Source organism: Morus notabilis, unplaced genomic scaffold (assembly GCF_000414095.1).
Source record: "Morus notabilis unplaced genomic scaffold, ASM41409v2 Scaffold538, whole genome shotgun sequence".
Lineage (NCBI taxonomy): Eukaryota > Viridiplantae > Streptophyta > Magnoliopsida > Rosales > Moraceae > Morus > Morus notabilis.
In genome coordinates this window covers 629,459-646,157 of record NW_010359796.1, presented here as the reverse complement: position 1 = coordinate 646,157, position 16,699 = coordinate 629,459, and the positions used below count along the sequence as shown (strand labels likewise).

Here is a 16,699-nt window from a genome sequence, read left to right as displayed (position 1 = left end):
ATTAATTAATAATTAGTAAATAGATATACTTAATAACTAAAAAATAGATAGTAATTACTTAACTATTAATTAAATATTAATTTATTACTATTAAGTTTTTAATTTTATTAATAAAATAATAAATAATATAGTAATTAAGTATTTAGTTAAAGATTAATAACCAAAATTTAATTATATAACATTGGTATGAGGGTTCAAACCATGATGATTCTAGTTTTGATTTTGGAACCAGAACTATAATTCATGATTTTGAGTCCAAATCATGGTTCTGAAACCAGAACTAGAATTAGGAGTTTGAATTACCCAAAACCCGGGGATAGTTTTAGAATCATGGGTGATTTATGGTTTAAAACATCACATTATGGTTCAAACCTTTAATCAAAACCATCTAAACCAAACACTAATTTTGAGTGAGTCAAATCAGAACCATTTTTTACTTTTTATAAGCAAACACTAGTTTGAACCAGACTCATGGTTCCGGGTTCAGAACCCTTATACCAAACAATACCTAACAATGAAACAAGTAATAATACGCTATTAATTAAATAATTAATAATGAATATATCAATCATATATTATGTTAATTATAATATATTAGTAAGTAAATAGTTGGTAAATAAAAAATAAATAGTAATTAATCAATTAATAATTAATATTAAATTATAATTATCAATATGTAATATACTAATCAATAATAATTAATAATTAATAATTAGTAATTAATCATTATAAAAAGAATAATTATTAAAAATTGACGTGATATATCAAATATAGATTATTAAATAAACATTAATAATTAATTAATTATGTAACTAAAAATTAATAATTCAAGTAGTAAATAGAATATTAATAAATTGTATTTACTAATTATTTTTCTTAATACACTAATTAATTACTTATTAGATACTCGCATATTAATTTATTAATATATAGTTGAATTATTAATGTATTCATTAATGATAATTTATCTATTATTATTATATTATTAATATATTAATTTTTATTTGCTAAATAATAATAATTATTAATGCCTTAATATATTAATTTAAGATTATTAATTACATGTACTTAAAATAAACATAAATATAACCAAATACGATTTAATTTTTTTATCATACTCAAATTAATTTATTAAAAGACTACCAAACATAATTTTAAAATTGATTTTAAAATAATTTTTAAAATAATCTCATTTTTATTTTTTCTCAAAAATAAAATTATTTTAGAAACATTACCAAACATGCTCATATGCCAAAATCCAAATCGAGTTTGAACCGACTCGGAGTCCGATCCAAATAAATCATCCGTAAAATAAACCCATCTCCCGCTCACTCGGCCCTTTCTTCCTTCTCTCTCCCTTTCCTCTCGCCAGTCCGCCACCACCGCCGCCGCCATGTCCAATAGAGCCAGAAACTTCCGCCGCCGCACTGGCGGCGACGACGATGACGACGACAACTACAACATCAAGGATTCCAACGCCAAAAACGGACCGTCCACCACCACCGCCACAACCACAACAACTAAGTCGCTTCTAAAACCCTCGTCCACATCCGCTTCGAAGCCCAAGAGGCCGCCCAACCAATCGACGAAGCTCCTCAGCTTCGCCGACGACGAAGACAACGAAACCCCTTCCCGCTCCAAACCCTCCTCTTCCTCCAAGCTCTCCTCTTCCTCTTCTCGCCTCTCCAAGCCCACGTCTTCTCACAAGATGACTGCTCTCAAAGACCGTCTCCCTCACTCCTCGTCTTCTTCTCCTTCTTCTTCCTCTCTATCTCTTCCCTCCAATGTCCAGCCTCAGGCCGGGACTTACACCAAAGAAGCCCTCCGCGAGCTCCAGAAGAACACCCGAACCCTCGCCAGCTCCAAACCTTCGTCGGAGCCCGTCATTGTTCTCAAAGGTCTACTCAAGCCGTCGGAACTGGCGAAGTCCGACTGGAAATTGGACTCCGAGGAGGAAGACGAGCCGGACGAGCTCAAGGAGAGGAGGGGCGAATTGGCGTCGATGGAGATTGGGGCGAAGGGGAGGGATAGGGATAACTCGTCTCCGGAGCCGTTGATTCCCGATCAGGCCACGATTAACGCGATTCGGGCGAAGAGGGAGCGGCTCCGGCAGTCGCGGGCCGCTGCGCCGGACTTCATCGCGCTGGACGCAGGGAGCAATCACGGGGAGGCGGAGGGGCTGAGCGACGAGGAGCCGGAGAATCAGACACGAATTGCGATGTTCGGGGAGAAGGCAGAGGGGCCGAAGAAGGGCGTGTTCGAGGACGACATTGATGACAGGGGGATTGAATTGGGGTTGCTGAGGAGGAAACAAGGTGTTTTGGAGGAGAATCACGAGGATGATGAAGATGAGGAGGACAAGATTTGGGAGGAAGAGCAGTTCAGGAAGGGGCTTGGGAAGACGAGAATTGATGATGGTGGTAAAAATAGTGTTGTTCCTGTGGTTAAGAGAGAGACTCAACAGAAGTTTGTGAGCTCAGTTGGGTCACAAACTTTGCCTCCTAGTGCTAGCATTGGAGGGACATTTGGAGGGTCATCTGGAGGGTCATCAACAGGTTTAGGATTGGGGATGATGCCGTTTTCTCAGCAAGCTGAGATTGCCCTGAATGCTATCGATGACAATGTGAGGAGACTTAAGGTAAATTTATGAGCTTTCTTTGATTTCCCTTCTGATATTATGCTAGAACTTGTGCGTTGTTTGATTTAGACTTCTAATAGTATGGAATTTAGTTTAACTTGGGAATGGTTTGATTGCAATATGTTTATTTTAGGCTTCATCAGATGGGAATTGGTTTCATCAGATGGGAATATGTTGATTGCAATATGTTTATTTTAGGCTTCATCAGATGGGAATTGGTTTCTTTGTGTTGATTATGGATCGTAAGTAGGCAGAAGAAAGAGGGTTGAGAAAGCTCTAGAATGAACATTTTCGAGTGGTATTCGAATTCTTAGATTGTTGGAAGCTTGACATGCCGGGCTTGGAATCTACAAGCTTTTTTTGGTTGGATTCTAGATTGAGTTATCTGAGGCTGTAGGAGTTTGTCTCACTTTCTTGTTTACTCCCCCCCTCTTCCCAGTGAATAAATTGTCCTTTGTTCATTAAACAAGTTTTGGTAAGAAAAACTAGTAGTCCTGGGAGTTGTGTGCTTATAGTTGGATTGTTTTTTCCGTGATTGGGCACACACTTATTTAATTTAGTTTTCTATCCTCTCAGGAAACACATGACCAAGATTTGGTGTCGCTGAATAAGGCTGACAAAAATTTGTCTGATTCACTATTGAATATTACTGCTCTTGAAAAGTCTCTTTCTGCTGCTGATGAGAAGTACAAATTCACGCAAAAGCTTCGTGATTTTATTTCTATTATATGTGACTTTCTTCAGGTATGAACTTAAATTCATAGTATGGTTTTCTTGAATTTGCCTGCTTACTGTGCATATTTTGAATTCATTGTTTTCCCTCCCGTATTCTTTTTTTGGGTTTTGTATTCTCCGTCTCTATCTTTCTTTGAACAATTTGATGTAAAACTCTCATGGGAAGCACCCAAGTAACAATGAGACATATGGAAGAGCTGAAAACATACAAAGGAAATTCAACGTGGAATAAAAACTGTTTTCAATATTAAACGTGTTAAGAGTCTGGTGAAGTTGAAGGAGGAAAAAATCTTTGTTTTGTGGAGTTAGGAAATTGACACCCGATCCTGTTGGATTGAATATGAACTGACTACATTGGTAGGTGAATGGCTTTCCGGCTGATTTTTCAGCGGAGAAGACATTTTAATCCATATTGACCAAAGACCTCTTATGTAATAGGAGATTCAATTTTGTTTTTATTTTTATTTTTAACTTCTCTAGATATTGTGGTTTGAAAGGGCAATTTATCCTTTTCATTGTGCTTTAAATGTCCCTAAGTGATGCATTGCTCGTCAATGACCTGTATTCTTATTGGCGTTCTTTATCACTTTACAGCATAAAGCTCCCTTTATCGAGGAACTTGAAGACCAAATGCAGAAGCTTCACGAAAAACATGCATCAGCTATTGTAGAAAGAAGAACTGCAAATAATGATGATGAAATGATGGAGGTAGAAGCAGAGGTTAACGCGGCAATGTCTATTTTTAGCAAAAAAGGTAGCAATGTCGACGTAGTTGCTGCTGCCAAAAGTGCTGCACAAGCTGCGTCTGCTGCCTTAAGAGAACAGGGAAATCTCCCTGTGAAGTTAGATGAATTTGGCAGAGATATGAACCTGCAGAAACGTATGGAGATGAAAGGGAGGGCGGAGGCTCGTCAATGCAGAAAAGCTCGGTTTGATTCGAAGAGATTATCCTCCATGGATGTGGATGGTCCCTATCAGAGAATGGAAGGAGAATCAAGCACTGATGAGAGTGACAGTGAGAGTACAGCATTCGAGTCACACCGTGAACTGTTGCTCCAGACTGCTGCTCATATTTTCAGTGATGCATCTGAGGAATATTCCCAACTTTCGGTAGTTAAGGAAAGGTTTGAAGAATGGAAGAGAGAGTATTCATCGACATACAGTGATGCTTACATGTCATTGAGTGCTCCTTCTATATTCTCACCATACGTGAGACTGGAGCTATTGAAGTGGGATCCACTGCATGAGAAAACGGATTTCTTAAATATGAATTGGTATCTTACTTGAACTTACTGCTAATTTACTTCAATGCCAAATACTTTCTTAAGTTTATAGTAAGACTTGTCTGTCTTTGTATGTTTTCATTTAAATAAGATGGAGGCTGTAATGCAATCTACAAGGGTACTTGCTTCTAAGTTCTATCCTTGATTATGATAATCCTTCAGTTTATTTCCATTATACAAGGAAGTATAGGAATAGAAGGGTTGGGCTGTAAAGTGTGGCTGTGACTTCTAAATAAGGCGTGTGTTGGTTATTAGTTGGTTAATAGGTGTTATTATGCGGCTCTGCGAGTGTGAACTGTGTGGATAGGTGATTTTACTGTTTCTGTTAATGTCAGTAGGGGGTTATAAGGGGTTAGTTAGGAATTAGTTTGGTAAGAGAAGATTCTGGTGTCACCATATCTGGGAGAATCCAAGAAGGGAGAGAGGTAGAACTCTTGAAACGTTTACCACCACCATTGTTTGGGTTTGTGAGGTGCAATTGAGAGTTTTTGTAATCTTTTTTATTTTTTTTAGCAATAAAAATCCCATTACATTCAATTTTGCTTGTTCAAGTTAGAGTTCTATCGGATTGCTCTGACTCTGAGTTTGTTTTTCCCTTACTTAGGCATTCATTGTTAATGGATTACGGTGTGCCAGAAGATGGGGGTGGTTTTGCACCTGATGATGCTGATGCAAACCTTGTTCCTGAACTGGTAGAAAAGGTTGCCCTCCGCATTTTGCATCATGAAATTGTCCATTGCTGGGACATGCTAAGCACACTAGAGACAAGGAACGCAGTTGCTGCCACAAGTTTGGTAACAGATTATGTTCCAGCTTCTAGCGAGGCTCTTGCTGATTTATTAGTTGCGATTCGAACTCGTCTAGCTGATGCTGTTGCCAATCTTACGGTATTACTTTTTTATTATCAAACTACAGGTTTGCTAAATATGAACGCACACAAATATTTTTACATTCTTACCATTTGTTTGGTGCTGCTGCATTTTTTTTTCAATCCATACTATGTAAGCATGCTTGTTTATTTAACTGATGTTTTTGTTTTCTTGTTATCTTATAAGTGTTAGACATCATGATGTCCGAAATCATTATGCTCATTATGTCAAATCTTTACTACATTTCATAGGTTCCAACATGGAGCCCGCCGGTACTGCAAGCTGTGCCCAATGCTGCGCGTCTTGCCGCATATCGCTTTGGTGTGTCTGTTCGGTTGATGAAAAATATCTGCTTGTGGAAAGAAATCCTAGCATTGCCAGTTCTGGAGAAGCTTGCACTTGATGAGCTTTTGTGTGGAAAGGTTCTACCTCATGTTCGAAGTATTGCAGCAAATGTTCATGATGCAATCCCAAGAACTGAAAAGATAGTTGCTTCTTTATCTGGGGTCTGGGCAGGTCCAAGTGTCACTGGGGATCGCAGGTACGGTTAATGATTATTATTACTTTTTTTTTTTTTTTTTAATGGGCCTGTACTTCCTGGTTAAGAGACAATTTTTTCCCTTGTAAAAACAGAGGGCAAAAACTACCAAATTTTATTGGTTTCATAAGTTGATTATTTTTAACAACATTATTTTATGCTGCTTCTAATGTAATTACGTGCAAATATTCTTATAAGCTCTCTCGACATAAATGTGTGCAGCCGAAAGTTGCAACCCTTGGTGGATTACCTGATGCTACTTAGAAAAATTCTGGAGAAGAAGCATGAATCGGGTGTGACAGAGAGTGAAACTAGCGGACTTGCACGTAGGTTGAAGAAAATGTTGGTCGAGCTCAACGAATATGACAAAGCTAGGGATATAGCTAGGACCTTCCATTTGAAGGAGGCATTGTGAATTTCAAGATGCTTAAAGGAACTGCTGGAGAGTTGGGAGAACAGATTGCAAAAAGGAAAGGGTCATCTTAGAGACCAATCTGGAGAATGCACTTTGGTAAAACTAAAACCGCTGTTTTATCTTGAAAATTAAATTTCAAGATGACCCCCTCTCCTTTGTCCCGAGGGATCGCGATCAGCCGAAAGTTGTGATGAATTTGTAAGTCCTCTCTCTCTCACACTCTGCCATGATGCTTCGACCAGAATGTTGACTTCCACAATGAGCCATGAGTTTTTCTCATTTGTGCACATGGTTTTCCCAGAATTTTTGGGTTGAGGATTAACTTAAAATTGCGGAAGGGGGTGTTCAATTCTTTCATCGATATTACAACTTGAGCAAAGAGTTGACACTTTTTCCTGTTACTGTGTAGCGTGCTTAATAGCCATAGTTTTTGAAAGTTTTCTGATAGCAATTTTTGGCCATAATAACATAATGTAAGAATATTTTGTCCTTGGCCAGTGTGCCGAACCTCATTGTAGGAGCATAATATTACAAGTTGAAGAAATGAATATTTTAAAGTCAAGAGGAAAAGCTTACATTCATGGGGAAGGAAATGAACATGCTACACATGGTTGCTCACTCACTTGTACTAGTAATTCTCGCCTCAATCTTCTTACTTTTTATTTAATCTTTGCCGTCCATAATCGTGGTTCTCATAACATCGTCAGTCAGCAATTTTGATTATGGCTCCGAGGATTAGACTGCACGCAAAACGTTTTAATAAATATGCCAGTAATTTAAACACGAACATGGAACGTTTATTGCATAAATAACACAGCATAACATTCGAACATGTCGGGCTGTGATGAGTTGACAAGAGAAAAAAAAAACAAAAAAATGTCTACGATGCGTTTCTGATTGAACTAACAGGAATATGAATTATGGGTGTATAATTTCTCCTAACTGGAATCGTAGAAAATTAATTTTTTATTTTTTAAACTAACATTAATTGACCATTTAATATTAATTATAACTAAGTTTATTTTATATATGGTAATAAACGGGCGGTTTTTTGCCATGGGAAGCCACACCTTCGAGAGTATTATTATTATTATTATTTTTATGTATATTTCGTTAAAATATGTGATTGGTCCTAAAAGCTCAAAATTATATACGTATCTATGTATATCTGCCTACTTGATGTGTCATCACATTTAAGACTTATATAATTAAACGTGTTAAGTGAGTTGATTCAAATTTAACCTAATAAATTTTGGCTACATTTATTAAAAGGGTTCATACTTTCTTTCTTCCTTTTTTTTTTTTTATAAAAGAAAAAGTGAACTTTTATTAATCAGAGAGCAAATCAGCCTTTACACGAGGGCTAAGAAAACTTTGGTAAAGACTAAAAAAGAGAAAATTTTAAAATGCACACATGTAAAATTAGCAAAACAGTGGGCGACGTAGTTCCTTTGTTTAGGGGCGACAGAGCCACTATTAGTTTGGAAAAGAGAAAAAAAAAACATCCTTTTGTTAATTTTATGAATGGAAACTACACGTGTTTAGTTGGGAAAAGTTTGAAAACCATATTATGCAATAATTATTTTGAATTGAACCTCAAAGGTGATTTTAGCATAATTGTTTTTATTGGCTGAGTATGAAAAAGCGCTTTTAACTTCTTCATAAAATTTTGTTATATTATCGTACTTACCTTAATCTAAAATAAATCTAATACGACCTCATAAATAAAGATTGTGTATTACTGATTTTTATATCCTACCACATAATTCTGCTAGGGTAAGATAATATAAGAAAACAATTCCTTTTCATCTTCTTCACCTTTTCTTTCTATCTCTGCTAGATTTACTACTTAGAGGAAATATAAAACTTAAAATCATCTCCATAATTTTATACTCCCCACCTCTTCCAAAAATCCGTCATAGCTAGATTAAGCTCATCACTCTCACAACGTATTATCCTTTTGTCTCTCTTTTGAGGTTTTCATTGGCTTTTCTAATATGTACATCCCTAGCTTCTTGTCTCTATTTACAATGCAAGCAAGAAGAAGAAGCAATAGAATGTGAGTGTGTGTGTGTGTTTTTTTTTTTACTATATGTTTTTCGTTTGACTATTTTTTTTTTTTTTTACTCCATGACCTTGCTAAATGGACTTACTTCTGTGCCATCTTTCATGTGTCGTTAGTTCACTTCCAACTAATTCGTATTCATATATGTGTGTGTATATATATATATATATACCGATATGGAATTTCTGCAGTACAGTATTTTTAATGGTTTTTTAATCCTTTGATATAGTCAATTATCAGTACCTCTTCATGCTAACCACAAACATTTTTTTTTCCCGATCCATGTGATTCATATGTGTAATAATTTAATACGTATAAGGTAGGTCTACGTAATTGTTTTTGGCTTCATGAGTCTAAAACCTGTTTTAAGAGGTTTGGGATGATTTTCTATTAGTGCTTTAGCACTCCAAATAAAAGCTTCGGCCAAAACTTTCCATTAATAATGCTCTTCTAAGCAGATCTTGCGGGTCTCAATAAGACTTCGTTAATTTTTGTTTTTTTGAAGAGAAATAAGACTTCATTAATTTCATTCTAACATTTCCATAAAAAAATGTGGTTTCAATCAAAGTCATAGTTTTTATTTCTCTTCTTCTATCTACTAGGGTTAGTTTAGGTCAATTTTGTATTCTTGTAGCTTTTGAAACAATATCCGATAGATGTGATGGATTAAAAAGTATTCGGTAAATGATAATTCTAAATTGCTATGTGCTTCCCCCTGGTGGTGGAGGCACAGAGATAAAGATGTCTTATCTTAGTCTCTCTCATTCATACGTTTAGTTTATGGATTAGAATCATGAGATTAGAACCATTTTCGATTTACGTGTATTTTTTGTGAGAGAAAACACTGTAGCGAACTATAAATCATGATTCGAATCAATGTACGAATCCCCCTACCAAACAAAAACTTAGGGTTTGAATCTCGGAGTTTCAACATTACAAATGACAATGCTTATCTTTGGGTGGGTATAAGAGGTCTGTGGTGGACTAGCCGTGAAATTTGGATTGTGAAAGGGTGGAGAAGGTTTAAGTTTTTTACCATAGCACCGATAATACCTGCTGATTCTTTTTATAGGTGTTAGATGGGAGTGTAAGGAAGCCACCGATCCCCTTTTAACTAGCAAAAAAAGATTGTTATGTGCTTATAAAATGGTCAGAAAGACATGATAACAAAATGTTTTATAATTATATTATAAAAAAATGAATAAAATGATATTCATATTTTGCCGTATTATTTAATATGAACATTTCAACTGCAATTATTTTGGGTTTTTAAATTAAAAAAATAAAAAGAATGTTTCAGCATAATCTTATGCTTGGGCGAGACCCAAAAACGAAATCTGATCAAAATATTTAGCACAATATTTTGCCAAACCCAATCTTCCCCACCTACAATCTAAACACTTAGAAGATCTTCAATGATCCTAAATCCAAATTTTTCCTCATGCCCTGAACAAGGGACAAAGTAAAAAAAAAAAAAAAAAGGAGTTAAATCAAAATTTTAAAATAAATTAAAGGGTGTAAATATTTTTTTTCCAAGAAAATTCTGCATAAAATTCATAATTAGAAAATTTTAGGCCGTAAAGTAATGAATTTGAAATCAATTTAAGAGGTATAAATGAAATATTTTTAAAATATCCAACAAAAGTTTTGAAATGCAGGCAATAGCTTAACTGAAATGGTTCTGGCAAACAAACAGGATCAGAACAACACTCTAAATTCTCCTTCCAAGTTCCGGCTATTAATACATGTGTTTTTACATACATGGAGTTGCGCGACATGTATATAACACATACACATATTTATACATGTATAAATAATATGAACAGAGACTAAAATAGTGATTCAAACATTTGTAGATACTAATTTATGAAATTGACAATATAGCAAGTAGTCATGTAACAATTATTTTTCATTCTTCGGTTCTTGATTTATAAGATGCACGAACACACTAAATGACACTTAATGTGATCATAATAATATTTATTTTAGTTGCAACATCGTGATTTAAGGCTAGCCGTGGCTAAAATCTTGGAACGAATTTGCACTTGCTAACTCGTGGAGAAAAGTTAGTGTCCTTTATATTACTTAATTTTAAGGAAATTTCTCTAGCAGGCACTAAAAAAATGAATTACAGAAAAAAATTTTGTTTTCAGCCGTTAAATCTACATAAAAAACTGTATGTTTTGTGTATTTTTTTTTAATCTCATGTAATGTTAACTTAATTTGACAGCTAAAGACTAGCTCTATCGATAAGAAGACTCTACTAGAGAATGATCGTTCTATAATAAGTATAATATTAATAGTAAAGCTCCTAGGGTCAAGCTTTCTATTTTTTTTTTTCAGTGTATAAACATTGTGAATCAGTTTATGAAGACATTTGTCTAATAAACAGAAAAAGAGAATTATTGAGGAAAAACCCCATGAACCCCCTAACTAATTATAAGTTATTATACACCCAAATTTCCAGAAGGTAGCGAATTTTCAATACATGTGAGCCTCCAAAAAGAAGTTTGATTTTTCGGCATGCGTCTTTGCAGTAAATATTGCCATGTAATATAATTAGCAGTTATTATGGTTACTAGTTAAAGACCAAAAATTTTCCTCTAAAAATCGTCACACCCAACCTAAGGGAGAAAAAAAAAAAAAAAAAAAAGAATAACCATTTTTGGTGTCCTTAGGAAATTTAAAGGGTACCAAACTACCAATATATAATAGTCTCCTTGACTTGGCAGAGTCATTATCCAATTCCTGAATCACATAAACGCCAGTTATTTTTCTTTTTGCTAAAAATAAATGGCAGTTAATTAACAATTCTGATTTTGGATTCTGATGCTAATTAAGCACCATCTTATTCCAACCTCAATAGTCAATATGGTCACTTATACCTTCAATTATTGCTCATCCTTCCATTTTTCTTTTCTGCTGAAACTAATTGCCTGAAAAGCAAAAGTAGTAAACTTTTAGCTATCATCGTTCATATCTAATTAATTAAAAAAAAAATCTAACCTTATCACGATCACACGCATCATATGTACTACTGTATATAATATACCAAAATATATGATCCGCGCAAACAGCTTAATTCTGATCTATCAGTCAAAGGAAGCCAAACAACATGCCCACAAAGAGTAAGCGAGCTAAAAGTCAAACGGCACAGAAAAAACATTAATTCCTAAAGAAAATAGAATTTAAAATAACATATCTAACTATATAATATAAGGTCACAACAAAATTGGGTTGCTTTTGTTTGAAGAAGGGTAGCTAAAATATTTATATATTGATGATGTCCACTTCATTAGCTATTATTCGTTACCTACCAAATTTCTCCAACATAGAGGCAACTTTTTTGTCACACCCCTTTAAAGCCCAATATTTCGTCCCTCTTTCTCCCTTTCTAAAGAGCTCACAAAATCAAAGGGAGAGAAAACATACGCGTGTGTGTGTGAACTAAAAGAGCAGAAGGTGGTGAAACCATTTTATTACTGAACACTTCAATTTTCAAATTAGGGAACTAGCAAAGATGACTGTGTCCACTTGTGTCTCCACAGCTAAGAATAGTGGCCGAGTCCTCATTGTTGGGGCTACCGGACTCATTGGCCAGTTCATCGCAGACGCTAGCCTTCGTGCCGGCCGGCCTACCTACGTTCTACTCCGGCCTGGCTTCGGTAATAACCCTTCCACCAAACCTGCTACTCTCAAGGTTTTTCAAGATAAAGGAGCCACACTTGTGCATGTAATATAAATCTCTCTCCCCCTCCCTCTTTTCTTCCTATATTTCTTTAAAGTTTACACAAAATGGGGACTTGTGTGTGTTATATCACGGAAAAATGCTTGTGAGCACTATTAGTGTTATAGACTACGATAAATAAAAAGTGAATCTTATTATATCTATTATCTATTAATATGCAGCGCTTAACATAACTAGTGTCTTTTAGTATTATTGTATATCACAAGTTAATTAATCAATTTGTTTCTTGTTTTTGTTTTTTTAAATCTTTAGGGTTTAATTAATGAGAAAGAAACGATGGAGAAGATATTGAAGGAGCATGAAATTGATGTGGTTATATCTGCTGTTGGTGGGGCAAACATCTTGGACCAGCTCATCCTTCTTGAGGCCATAAAAAATGTCGGAACCGTCAAGGTATGATAAATATTACGTCTAGAAGAATTTATTCAATATGGCGCCGGCTAAACAAAATATAATGGTAACGATATTGTTAGATACATGTATATACAACCAAAAAACAGCTTAATTTTCTTTATGTTTTTGGGTTGCAGAGATTTTTGCCGTCGGAGTTTGGGCACGACGTGGACAGGGCGGACCCGGTGGAACCAGGACTAACAATGTACAAAGAGAAGAGGAAAGTGAGGCGAGCAGTGGAGGAATCCGGTGTGCCTTACACTTACATTTGCTGCAACTCCATTGCATCTTGGCCCTACTTTGACAACACTCATCCTTCCGAGGTTCTTCCGCCCTTGGATCGCTTCCAAATCTACGGTGATGGCACTGTTAAAGGTATGTCACACCACATGATCAAAAGTGATCTACTATAGTATTCTGGTATCAGTGTGTTTCTGAATGTTAATTTTAGTTAAAATCACATTAAAATAAAGAGTATTATTATAAGATACTAGTGGTGTTAAGTACTATATACTAATAGAAGATGAATTCTTAATGAGCGGTCGAAACATTTTTTTAAAATAAAACTAGGCAAAACTTTGAGAAACTGACACATTGTGACAGTTAAAACAAAACCATTGTGGCAGATAAAATTCTCGTTCTTTTATTAAAATTATATAGATATTATTATATTCGCACCATAGAAAAGATAGTAGCTTAAGACCAAGGAATAAAATAACATAGGTGGAATAACATAGTGGTGATGCATTATAGATAGCGTATATTCCAAAGATATTATAGACGAAGTGAACCTAATAGGTTAATTAATCCTACTTTTGGAAAGTTGATATCACAATTTATGATGATAAAGATACGGAAGGATATTCATTTTTTTATTTTTTTTAACATAGCATCTATGTTCTTTACTTTAACTGCGACATCTTTGAAATTGAAAATCATTTTTACATAGCTAAGTACACCAATTATAAATGCTACTTCACTAGTTTACCGAACTTTTCCCCACCAAACGACCTATTCAACGGTGGTTGACTTATTCAATCCAAATTAAGTCCAAAACTCCAAATTAACCTCCCCTCTTCTCAGTCTTTTATTTTATTTTATTTTCCTGGTGTGAATATCCTATGGGCATGTCCACGTGGATATTTGTCGTGCTCTTGATCACCAAAGAGATTATTTGGTTGTAATTTTAATTCTCCACGGGACCCAAACTCTGCTGGGAACTGGGACCCATAAAAAAAATACCACCACTTTCATTATCTTCATCGAACAATTTTACGGGAGCACCGATGTTAATACCACACACTTAAAAAATAGGTCTCACAATATAAGAGTGAGACTTAGAGATAAGACCCGTCTTTTATTAATTATGGTGTCTTTCAGTATTTTTTTTCCTTTCTTCATCACGTCATTGTCATCAAAATAATTATCAATTGGGATCAACAGCTCGAATTCTAGTAATCAAATTCGTAATTAGCCACATATTTGCCCTACTTGTCTCTCCTTTGATATGTCTATATCGGAGTGATTGTCTAGGCTCATATATTAAAAACAAAAATTGCATAATATTATTATTGATTTACTTTTTAATAGCTTAATTGAGAATTGATAAACTAACACAGAAATATTTTCTTATGGGATCAACAGCTCGAATTCTAGTAATCAAATTCGTAATTAGCCACATACTTGTCCTACTTGTCTCTCCTTTGATATGTCTATATCGGAGTGATTGTCTAGACTCATATATTAAAAACAAAAATTGCATAATATTATTATTGATCTACTTTTTAATAGTTTAATTGAGAATTGATAAACTAACCAGAAATATTTTCTTGAAAAGATTCACCAATATGTAGTTTTTACAAAATTAAACAGTTATGTTGGAAAGTGTTGGTTTATCTTTGTTGGTAGAAAAATGTTGGTTAGTCCATTATCTTCAAAGTCTTTTAGTTGATTAACTTTCCCCAACCCAACATTAACTTAAGAGAATAAAATTGAACAGCTTACTTTGTTGCTGGGATCGATATTGGAAGGATAACAATGAAGACAGTGGATGACGTCCGAGCCATGAACAAGAATGTTCATTTTCGACCATCATGCAATTATTGCAACATAAATGAGCTGGCTTCACTTTGGGAGAAAAAGATTTGTAGAACTCTTCCAAGGGTTACCATTACTGAAGATGACCTACTTGCTGCAGCTGCAGGTACCTCACCCTTTCATAACTAATTTAATTACACACGTGGCATGAATTATATCTTCAACCTCAATTTTTATCTCTTATTTTTAATTAATATCATTTTGATTAATATTATTTGACTTAAAAAGATTTTAATAAAAAATAAAAAATAAAAATTTTAATAAAAAATAAAGAATAAAAATTCAAACACATACACTTTAAGAAATATATATCTCATTTTTTTATTTCCGTTAGTGTACAGAAAACTAGGCCCAACCGGGCACGGTTGTAGGGGTCGTACTGTGGTGATGGGATGGCACCGCAAACTTTTGCTAGTGAGAGCTAATAATTAATAATAACTAGATTATAGGATCAAGTTTTTAAAGGAACCATGAATTATAATTCAGAATCAGGGACGAATATAATGTTTTGTGGGGGCTATGTATATATTGATATCATAAATTATGTGTGTGTTTTTAAGAAAAATATAAAGCACGGCTTAGTGCATCCATGCAGGCCCCACTCAAATTTTAGAAATTTAAATTTGTATTCTTACAGTTGTTATAAAATTGTAGTTGTGCATTCAAGTCAAATAAGGCATGTTAGATTTTTATTTCTGATTTATTTATTTATTCCGTTGGAATATGCAGAGAATTGCATACCGGAGAGTATAGTGGCGTCATTCACCCATGACATATTCATCAAAGGGTGTCAGATAAACTTTTCCATTGGTGGCCCCAGTGATATTGAAGTTGGAACTCTCTACCCAGATGAAACTTTCAAGACTTTGGATGAGTGCTTCACTGACTTCCTTATGAAACTCAAGGACAAATCTACTGATGAAGTTTCTACCAAAAATCATGTGGTTGAACACATCCCAATCGCTGCAACATGTTCTTGATCATCTCACACGTATGCTTCATTCATGTTTATTTTATAACTTCTATTCATAAAAGACTATGTTTTAATTTTAATTATTTGGAGGTGAAGTAATCATGTGGTTGAACACATCCCAATCGCTGCAACGTGTGCTTGATCATCTCACAAATATGCTTCATTCATGTTTATTGTATAATTTCTATTCACAAAAGATTATGCTTTAATTTTAATTTTAATTTTAATTATTTGGAGGTGAAGTTGGTTTTGCCGGGGTCCATATTTAAAATCTCAAGGTTAACAAGAAGCTACAGTAGTTTTTTTTTTTTTGCTCAAGAAGAAGCCACGGTAGTTGTTTGTATTGTAATTCAAATTAATGAACCAATTACTACAATTGTTTCCCAATAATTTACCTTATTAATATAACTCTGAACCAATATCCATTGTTTGTATGACATAGTAGTTGCAATTGATAGTCCCTTGCCTAGTAGTTGAGAATGGCATTTTAGAATCAATTTTATACTCTCGAAACGTTCCTTTAATATCTTATATTTTTAATAATATTAAATAGATACCTTTTAAGTTTTAAAAAACATCTTATAAGTATCCCAAAACTTGAGACTTAAAATGTTCAAACTACCCTTATATTTAATTAATTAGAACATATAAATTTTAAGAATTCTAAAAATACGTTAAAACGTTTGTAAGAAAAATTCATAAGAAGCCCTTTATAAACAAAAATAAACACAAACAAATCAGATCTATTCTTCTACCACTATGGAAGATTGATACCAAATCAACCTCTTCCATAACAAAAATTAGATTAAAATAAAATCAGCCCAAAATATTGAAATCAAAGAAGATCCACCTTGACCCACCCCGCACATCCAGCTTCGCGCCAGGGTTCTGACCCACCTCGCGCTCGGCTCCGTCACAGCCGCCCCAGCTCTCCAGTCCAACATC

At 34.6% G+C, this 16,699-nt stretch overlaps 2 protein-coding genes across 3 annotated transcripts; both read left to right on the top strand.

Moving 5' to 3' along the window:
* Positions 1 to 1,339: 1,339 nt before the first annotated feature.
* Positions 1,340 to 7,254, top strand: LOC21405751 (transcriptional repressor ILP1). 2 transcript variants are annotated; one of them, XR_002901951.1, is made up of 7 exons: positions 1,340 to 2,638; positions 3,215 to 3,382; positions 3,968 to 4,647; positions 5,261 to 5,543; positions 5,777 to 6,066; positions 6,286 to 6,676; positions 6,977 to 7,254. XR_002901951.1 is itself a non-coding variant. In XM_010095097.2 (6 exons), exons 1-6 carry the CDS (start codon positions 1,394 to 1,396, stop codon positions 6,476 to 6,478), a joined length of 2,859 nt encoding a protein of 952 aa, XP_010093399.1. In that variant the 5' UTR covers positions 1,340 to 1,393; the 3' UTR covers positions 6,479 to 7,254. The 2 variants fall into 2 exon arrangements, 1 of the variants encoding a protein (XP_010093399.1); XM_010095097.2 differs by having other exon boundaries at positions 6,286 to 7,254.
* Positions 7,255 to 12,041: 4,787 nt separating this feature from the next.
* LOC112091008 (leucoanthocyanidin reductase-like) lies at positions 12,042 to 15,761 on the top strand. The gene is made up of 5 exons (XM_024163628.1): positions 12,042 to 12,276; positions 12,544 to 12,684; positions 12,822 to 13,059; positions 14,684 to 14,887; positions 15,511 to 15,761. Exons 1-5 carry the CDS (start codon positions 12,064 to 12,066, stop codon positions 15,759 to 15,761), a joined length of 1,047 nt encoding a protein of 348 aa, XP_024019396.1. The 5' UTR covers positions 12,042 to 12,063.
* Positions 15,762 to 16,699: the final 938 nt, after the last annotated feature.

Excerpts from the sequence above, each read along its gene's own strand:
- LOC21405751 (XM_010095097.2), top strand. The coding sequence starts at position 1,394 with ATGTCCAATAGAGCCAGAAACTTCCGCCGCCGCACTGGCGGCGACGAC. Across the intron at positions 2,639-3,214 it reads ACAATGTGAGGAGACTTAAG|GAAACACATGACCAAGATTT; the intron begins GTAAATTTATGA and ends CTATCCTCTCAG. Across the intron at positions 4,648-5,260 it reads GATTTCTTAAATATGAATTG|GCATTCATTGTTAATGGATT; the intron begins GTATCTTACTTG and ends TCCCTTACTTAG.
- LOC112091008 (XM_024163628.1), top strand. The coding sequence starts at position 12,064 with ATGACTGTGTCCACTTGTGTCTCCACAGCTAAGAATAGTGGCCGAGTC. Across the intron at positions 12,277-12,543 it reads AAGGAGCCACACTTGTGCAT|GGTTTAATTAATGAGAAAGA; the intron begins GTAATATAAATC and ends TTAAATCTTTAG. Across the intron at positions 14,888-15,510 it reads CCTACTTGCTGCAGCTGCAG|AGAATTGCATACCGGAGAGT; the intron begins GTACCTCACCCT and ends TGGAATATGCAG.